The 9,088-nt window shown below is 37.4% G+C and overlaps 2 protein-coding genes across 3 annotated transcripts in view; one reads left to right on the forward strand and one right to left on the reverse strand.

The window, feature by feature from the left end:
- Positions 1-2,973: 2,973 nt before the first annotated feature.
- LOC107582822 (nuclear nucleic acid-binding protein C1D) lies at positions 2,974-4,918 on the reverse strand. 2 transcript variants are annotated; one of them, XM_016268844.1, is made up of 6 exons: positions 4,831-4,899; positions 4,385-4,476; positions 4,170-4,319; positions 4,017-4,083; positions 3,879-3,934; positions 2,974-3,518 (listed from the first exon to the last, which is right to left on the reverse strand). In XM_016268844.1, the coding sequence occupies exons 2-6, from the start codon at positions 4,472-4,474 to the stop codon at positions 3,339-3,341; spliced, it is 543 nt and encodes a 180-aa protein (XP_016124330.1). In that variant the 5' UTR covers positions 4,475-4,476; positions 4,831-4,899; the 3' UTR covers positions 2,974-3,338. The 2 variants fall into 2 exon arrangements, with proteins under 2 accessions (XP_016124330.1, XP_016124331.1); XM_016268845.1 differs by lacking the exon at positions 4,385-4,476 and having other exon boundaries at positions 2,975-3,518; positions 4,831-4,918.
- Positions 4,919-7,472: 2,554 nt separating this feature from the next.
- slc29a3 (solute carrier family 29 member 3) overlaps positions 7,473-9,088 on the forward strand; it is a 10,352-nt gene continuing 8,736 nt past the window's right edge. The window contains exons 1-2 of the mRNA XM_016268591.1: positions 7,473-7,546; positions 7,741-7,851. The gene's annotated coding sequence lies outside the window, so the exon portion shown is untranslated. The remainder of the gene's footprint in view (positions 7,547-7,740; positions 7,852-9,088) is intronic.

Here is a 9,088-nt window from a genome sequence, read left to right on the forward strand (position 1 = left end):
ATATTTATTTTTATTTATTTTTTAAGAAAGCAGTAGCAACATGAAAACCAATGATTATCAGTGATCTGGAAGCTTTTTGAAGAGAGAAATAGGTCAAGATTCCTGTTGAGAGGTGACAGAAGCTTGTGAGCACAGAGGCAACATTTAATGGATGTTATAAAGAATAGACAATTCTCTACTAAATGTTAATTGTTGGGGGTTAAATAATTTCACATATACATGAGACATTCATAGAGCAATGACCATGCAGCTTAAACCCCAGTAACTGGTTTAAGATGGTATTTAGCTAGTTATAAGCTTAAATAAATACAGTGTAGTAAAGGAAGATTAAAACGTCTATGTTGGCTAAATCAGAGTTTCCAACTTCATTTGGCATTTGTTGCACTTCACAGAAAGTCATTAATCACAATCTCTGCTGTCCTGGCATCGTCACCTATACCATAGTGTCTGTGTTTGTCTGATCTCCTCTGAATATCTCCAAAAACTACATTACACATCATGGATTAATACATTTGCATCATATTTTACTATTAAATCAAAGCTTGCACTGTTCAAAACATGGTTAAACCCTAGGACTTTAGTGATAATTATGGATAAATTAAAAAAAACCCTCTAAGACAAGACTGAAACACTTAATACATCCCTTAAAGAATAATGAATGATCAGAAGTTCAATACATCCTGTATGACTTCCCTTACCGGTTCATGCTTTACTTGCCGATATCTTATACTACATTATTAGCAAAGATGATTAAATAAAAAAGTAAAAGAAAGAAGAAAAAAAAAGGCATTATTAAGATACTTATTTTAAATATTATTAACCTGTTCTTGTTAGGAATACCTAAATGCAGTAAGATCATTTTCTATTGTTTATAAGCAAAATATACACATGGAAACTTCCCTTTTTCAGGATACTTTAAAGATAATTTAGTAAAATCAAAATAAGCTTTTTCTTGCTTGTTCAGTGAACCACAAACAACTATTACACATGAAAGTGTGGAAAAGTCTTTAAGAAACTGATTGTCTGATGACAATTACAAAATAAAAAGAGACCTTTCTACTGACTCTGAAAACACCAGGAGAAACATGAGATGCACTGTAGCACTTAAGCAGCTGGTGGACACACAAGATACTCATTGCCACATTTGACATTGGGACTCATTATTCCTATTTATTATTTCTATTCGTCAAATGCCTGTGAAACAGTTTATGCTTGTGTTCAGTTTATGTCTCGGTTGCTGAATCCTTTCACATTCATACAAATATTTACGCAAATAAAGTTGTCCTTCAGTTGTTTGCAAACAGGCCAACTATACATTTCATTAAGATTATGAATCCCTGTAACTGGATCGGGTCAAATAAGGAAAGTCGCATCTCATCTCATTCTAAAAATAATGAATCATAAGACAGCAATACTTGGAAGAATTCATTTGCAAAAACCGATAACTCCATTTTTATTTTATTTTTTTCAGAAATCACGTTTTTTTTATTGCACATTCTAAGCAGGGCCGGATTACCATCAGGGCTAGGCGGGGCTGAAGCCCCGAGAAGGGTATAACTGCAGCCTGGAGAGCTCCAAATGTGGGCGGGAACTCCAAAATGGGGTGGGAGTTCCAAAATAGGGCGTGGCTTCCTCCCATTGACAGAGAGGCACATGACACGCATGCGCAATTTATTCCCCCAATCCACTTCAGTGCAAACTCCGCCTCACAGTTGATTCTAAAGATTTTATTGGCTGTGTCAATTAAAGTGTTGATTTCCTACACTATGCTACAAAAAATGCTAACCCCTAAACCTACCCCACACCTGACCCTAACCTTAACCAGTGAAACTGACTGCACGGCGTGATTGGCGCTGAATGGCATAAGTTGCAGTTCAGGAGATAAACAGTTAATAAGATTATGCGATATGAGATCATTCCGTAACTCTGGCTTATGCTGGTCCTTTTGCTGGCAACCAGCAAAAGGACCAGCATAAACCAGCAAAGGACCAGTTTAAACCAGCAAAGGACCAGCTTAAACCAGCAAAGGACCAGCTTAAACCAGCATCAAAACATACCTACCCAGCATATGCTGTTTTTTTCATATGCTGGGTTATCAGCTATTCTGTCCATTCAGTTTATTAACAGAACAAATAAATCTCACATTGGACACAATAAATCGTAGGTTTTGTTTGGATATTTACATATTTATCTAAAAGAGAAATCATAAGCAATACTCGCGTATCCTGGCTTGAAGAAGAATAACGGCCCAATGGTCTGTTCAAATGTAAAATGCGCTTCGGAACAGTGACGAGTACATGTCGTCCACTGGTTGTCCAAACAGCTTAAGCACAACCTTCAGCAATGGCCCTGAACCGTGGTTGAATGGCAACATTGTGACAACGCAGTAACAACCTGAACGACACAACGTAGAACCAACAACCTTTTAGCCATGTTGTTATAACGTTGCTAAAAGGCTGGCTACGTTGAGGCAACGTTCTGTGTTTGTTGGGTGGATGTGATTACACAGAGCTTTTCCCTCACCATTGTAACGCGCTGCTTTTGCAAGGTTCCGTGAAAACGTTTCAGCTTTTATTTTCCTTTTTCGCCCTGAAGAAGATATCACAGGTTCATCAAGTTCGTCGAAATTATCCATTCCTTGCTCACTTTTAGTCAGCTTTGACGCAACTCCTCTCAGCTAGCACGTCTTTTGAAAGTGAAAGCCTTGTCACCTGACCTGAATACAGCGCGCTGATTGGCTAAAATGTACTTATCGGCTTCTGTTCAAAAACAACAAGGGCGCTTATCGGCTTCTGCAGTAAAACGTGAACTCGCGATGCCTTGAAAGTGGACAAAACCGGCTTTTTTGACTAAACGTGTTTAGGGTTCAGATCGTGCTATATGTGGAGAATAATGCATTTTTTTAAAGTAGCGTTTATCGGTTTTTGCAAATGAACTCTTCACTTGCAAATGAATTGACAAGACAGAGAGGATTTAGTAGTTTTAATGGGACAGGTATTATGAATGGTCCACATTTCAGATTATGTAACCCCAGATCTAAAATTTACTCGAAACTAAAAAAAAAAAAAACATTCTCTTCAAAGGCAACTGAATAAAACAATAGTAATAAAAACTGTAGGCTATTTAAATACCTGTAACTTATATTGGGTTTCTTCTTTAGTTTGAAACTAGTCACGATCTTGAAATGAATGATGCTACTCAACACAGCATCATAAATCACCAGGTAACCGTCAGACTTCTTATGCAGTTTCTCAATGCTCTGAAATATGTGTTATACTTAATCCCAAAGTCTGCTAAATATTTGCTGAAAAACGTCAGTGCTTCACCAGTCAATTCAATCAAGAAAACCTAATGTGCTTTCCTCTCTGGGGATGCTCAGCTGTGTCTTCTCTTTTCTTGTCCTCTGGCTCCCACAATGCATTCCGAACAAACCGCGATGCTGCATCTTTGTCCAGACGTGCAGCTTTTCTTTTGTCCGTGATCTCTTTGACTTTGTTCATGTATGTCCTGATCCTATCCTGTGAGGTAAAGGAGGATGTTACAGGTGCATCTCAATAAATTAGAATGTCATGTAAAAGTTAATTTATTTCAGTAATTCAACTCAAATTGTGAAACTCGTGTATTAAATAAATTCAATGCACACAGACTGAAGTAGTTTAAGTCTTTGGTTCTTTTAATTGTAATGATTTTGGCTCACATTTAACAAAAACCCACCAATTCACTATCTCAACAAATTAGAATATGGTGACATGCCCTTCTCAATTAATCAATAAAAACAGAAAGCTATCCTTCATAAACAATGCATTTTACCTTCATATACTGTATTTCCTAGTTAGGTTTAAACCTAAAACGAAAGTAAAATGACAAACTTCTCTTACCAATTCTTGTTTAATCGCATGGTCTTTCGGATTGACTCCTTGTGTCACCAGATACACTAAGAAGAAATATTCAATCTTGTCATGTCAACATTTCATTAAACATTACGTCAAGTAAAAGACGAAGGTGTAAAATCTTACTCCAGAACATCGAGTTGAGGGCATATGCAGACATCAGATCCAATTTAGCACGCTCAAGAGGATCCAGCTTGAAGGAGGTACAAAAAGATCAAAACATAACTCTATGTGATAAAGTTCAAATGACTGTTGATTTGTGCATTTGCATTCACATACTTGAAGCAGATTGTCACTTCTGGATACAGACACGAGCGTTTGGACCATGTTCTGGACAGAGCTCAAAGAGGACTCAAAATCATTCAGGTTTTCCTCAATTTCAGTGGGATAATCCTCCATCGGACCATCATCAGCCATTGTATGAACAGACTGAAAACATAATGATATATTAAAAATGATATTAGTGTTCCAACAAACTATGACCAATTAATTACCTGAGAAAGTGTTGTTGTTGTTTTATTATGAAGTTGATAGAGCATGCATTCATCAGCTTCAACCCGTTTACATTTTTCAGAAATGAGCATAGCTGGAAAACCAAAGAAAATGCATGACTTCTCCACGATTTTAATAACTTGGCTCTATTAGGCCTGGGATTTTAAATTCCTTGATATTTGACTATTGGGACATAACTAGTGACACTACGACCATACCCCAGATTATGTTAACGCTGTATCATGATATAACATTTCAAGCATATCAAACAAATAAAAGGAATAAAACAGACATGTCCGCCTCATCCTCGTGTGTTGGTGACTGCGTGTTATAACAGCACCTTTAATGTTACTCACTAAACAGACGCCATCTAAAGCAGCTCATTAAACACTTATTAAAATCAAAGCTACACATAAAGTACGTTTGTGCTATTTTAAAAAGCCCATACCTGTAATCACACACACCACACTGCGCCTGCGCTGAGCACAGAACAAACATAAGCGACACTCAAACGCGCCGGTGTTTCAAAATAAAAGCCCCGAAAAACGTATTGCGCTTTTGTGTGGAGTGCTAAATATCAAACATTTTAATTCACGGGGTGTTATTCTGTGTTTTTAATTCACACTCATACGCTTAGTAAATATTACACTACTAAATAAAACAGCACATCTAAACAGTATGTATACTATTAGCTGTATTTAAGACTGCCGTTTTCAGCGACTCATCCTTGCTTAAAAGGGTGGGGGGGGGGGGAACCTTGCTAGCGTAGTATGTTATTAATTTACTTAAAATAGTGGATGTTTGTCGTGTTAAAGTTTTTATGAAAAATGGACTTGGCATTTACTTTTGCTTAAAAGGATCCAGCTATTGAGACTTTATCTTAAACTTGTCTTTATAAATCTCTGTTGACACCAATTTCTTCATTACCTGCCATTAAAGTCATTATGAGTTATATTTTCAACTTGTATTATATTTTTTTACTTGCCTTGAGACCTTTAATTTGAAGTCTTGTTATTATTAGTGCCTAGTGCACTACAGTGCCGTCCAAAAAAACCAAAGAAGAAGAAGAAGAAGCAGTACACTACACTACACTACACTACAGATTGTGTTGTGTACTCCGATGCATGCATAAGTCACCATGTCTACCGAGAGGGTGTTGTTATTGTCTGTCAGTGGGGAGCTGGTACGGGAAAGATGAATTCAGCTGAGTTTATATTTAGTCATTTAGCAGACGCTTTTTTCCAAAGTGACTTACAAATGAGGACATTAGAAGCAATCAAAACTAACAAAAGATCAACAATATGTAAGTGCAAATGACAAGTCTTGGTTAGCCTAACGCAGTACAGGTAGCAAGGTATTATATATATATATTTATATACACACACACACACACACACACACACACAAAGAAATACAAGTAGAATGGAAAAAATAGAAAGCTAGTGTTAGATTTTTTTTATAAAAACTAGTATAGAAAGTGTTAGAGTTAGAGGGTCAAATAAAGATGGAAGAGATGTGTTTTTAGTCGTTTCTTGAAGATGGTTAAGGCTCGGATTGCTGGGATTGAGTTGGGCAGGTCATTTTGAGATGCGAGCAGCTATCGTAGGATCATCAGGATGGAATGCGAAGTAGAGTTGAGTGTCATCAGCATAGCAGTGATATGAAAAAGCCATCACTGAAAAGTGACGAAAAGCCATGTTTCTGAATGACAGAACCTAGTGATGCCATGTAGACAGAGAAGAGAAGTGGTCCAAGAACTGAGCCCTGAGGCACCCCAGTAGCTAGATGTTGCAACTTGGACACCTCACCTCTCCAAGATACCTTGAAGGACCTATCTGAGAGGTAAGACGGTTCCTGAGATGCCATTTTCCAATAGGGTTGACAGGAGAATCTGGTGGTTCACCATATCAAAAGCAGCAGACAGATCCAGCAAGATAAGTATAGAAGATTTGGCAGTCGCTCTTGCCAGTCTTAGAGCTTCAACAACTGAAAGCAAGGCAGTCTCGGTCGAATGTCCACTTCTGAAGCCAGATTGGTTGCTGTCCAGGGGGTTGGTCTGTGTGAGAAAGGCTGAGACTTGGTTGAACACAGCTCGTTCAAATGTTTTTGCAATGAAAGGTCGAAGGGAAGGAGTCTGTAGTTCTCTAGAGTTGGGTTAAGAGTTAAGTTGTGTATATATATATATATATATATATATACATACACACTTCACTTGGCTATAGGCTACTGATTTTTATTTTGGCACACAGTTAAAATTGCTGAGCACTGTAATATTGAGAAACACTTCCCTTCTCTGTTTTAAAACCCAGTGAGCTGCTTACATAGACAACATTTTTTGAGCTTCACGATGACTAAAATGCTGCTGTCTGAGAACACAATACAAAAGAAGAAGAGGAAGAAAAAAAATATACAAATGAACTCTCTGAGTTAATTTAATATCTCATTTGTTTCGTTCGGACAACGAGGCTACTTGGAGAGCAAACTCTGACATTTTGCTGCAAATTCTCCCAAGACCAAATTATCTAAGCTCCTCTCCACATTCATTGAATTTCTTATTTTTACTGTATGTCAACAGTTTAACTGGTTTCTGTCTGTTTATTTTTCTCCTAAATAAACCTCTGAGACAAGTTGATTCTTAAATGAAACATTAGAATTATAGGAAAGAGCAAAACTTTTTTTTTTCCCCTGGTGTCTGTATTGTTAAGTATTCTTAGCAGGCGAATTACACATATCACATAAACTACATTTATAGTAATATTTTAGTACCATGGTTATAGTATATATCAAAGTACCATGATCTTACCACCAGACACCATCAATGTACCATGGTACCATCACGGTACTTTTTTGTAATGACAAATTGACTTGTCTTTTTAATAACGCTGCATAAAACCCTTTGTACTGTAGTGATCATATTTACCACAGTAACTATTAGTAAATGTCACTTATTTTACACAATAGTTATTTAACATTTACCAAAAAAAAAAAGAAAACAAAGCAAACCTGAAAAAAGAAAATGTGCACTATTGATTCCAATAATATGTTATTATATTATCAGCTGTATAATAGAGAGTGGAGTTTGTCAGTCACATAGTGTGTATGTTTGCAGTCTCTTAGGTTGATGTCAGTCTGGTGTCATGTGACTGAGTGGAGTACAGGAGCATGTGAGTGTGTTGTAATTAGTGTGAGCTATGCATGTACAGCATCAGCAGTAATTTCAGCATTCCTTGAATGATGCATCAGTCAGGACTGGGATAGAGACAGATTATTCTCTATTCTACCGGTGTGAAATTCTACATACTGTGAGTAATGCGGTGGAGGTGTGTTCTCACGTATGCTCTCTGTCGGTCTCTTGCAGCAGTATGAGTCCTGAGTGTTTACTTAAATCTTCATTGTGATCTGAGCGGACAGTGTCTCCGGGATGGCAGACAGACGGTAACCTCACAGCAGCAGAGGGGCTGACATTCTAGTGAGTTTGAATACTGTTTAATGGGTTCTGTGTTTTATTGAAGTAGTTGCTATATCTTTGAAATTCCTTCCTCTTTGTTAGTGGTGGTGAACATGTATGATGCATTAAATAATGTGACATGTGAAAGTGAGGCTGCTATTTCTTTTTAAAACATTGGGACTTTCCTCAAGAGATCAAGTGCATAACTGGACTAACCGGCAGTCCAATCTCACTGCACACAATCTCAGATGTCGTTTTATTCATTCTGAAATGCCTGAGGCAATGAACTGGTTGATGTGGTATAGTTCCCTACCAGAACTGTCTCACACAATTGGGTTACCAGTCATTAGGTGTCGGACTCTAAACGCAAGATAAAATGATTGCGTTGTGTCTGTGCACTCTGAGGCGCAAGTCGCTTATTATAATGTTATTTATATTTGTTTTCTTTATTTATAGCTTCCCCAGTTGCAGCTACTTAAGTTTTTATTATTGATCATTTGCGCCAGTTTCCCAGTGACAATTTTGTTCTCTTTAACACATGGGATGGAAACAGTGCTTCATGCGCAAATGGTTTTTGCGATATTCCAATAAGTATATTAAGTATAATTTAAAATCACAACTTGGCTATAGAGACTTGAGGATGTACTCTTTTGACTGGTGCCCAAATATATATAAGCCATGCACATGCAGGCGTCCCTTTTATACAGTGGGTACGGAAAGTATTCAGACCCCCTTAAATTTTTCACTCTTTGTTATATTGCAGCCATTTGCTAAAATCATTTAAGTTAATTTTTTTTCCTCATTAATGTACACACAGCACCCCATATTGACAGAAAAACACAGAATTTTTGACATTTTTGCAGATTTATTAAAAAAGAAAAACTGAAATATCACATGGTCCTAAGTATTCAGACCCTTTGCTGTGACACTCATATATTTAACTCAGGGGCTGTCCATTTCTTCTGATCATCCTTGAGATGGTTCTACACCTTCATTTGAGTCCAGCTGTGTTTGATTATACTGATTGGACTTGATTAGGAAAGCCACACACCTGTCTATATAAGACCTTACAGCTCACAATGCATGTCAGAGCAAATGAGAATCATGAGGTCAAAGGAACTGCCTGAAGAGCTCAGAGACAGAATTGTGGCAAGGCACAGATCTGACCAAGGTTACAAAAAAAATTCTGCTGCACTTAAGGTTCCCAAGAGCACAGTGGCCTCCATTCCTTAAATGGAAGACATTTGGGATGACCAGA

This window comes from Sinocyclocheilus grahami, unplaced genomic scaffold (assembly GCF_001515645.1).
Source record: "Sinocyclocheilus grahami isolate Dianchi unplaced genomic scaffold, SAMN03320097.WGS_v1.1 scaffold47.1, whole genome shotgun sequence".
In the NCBI taxonomy this organism is placed as follows: domain Eukaryota; kingdom Metazoa; phylum Chordata; class Actinopteri; order Cypriniformes; family Cyprinidae; genus Sinocyclocheilus; species Sinocyclocheilus grahami.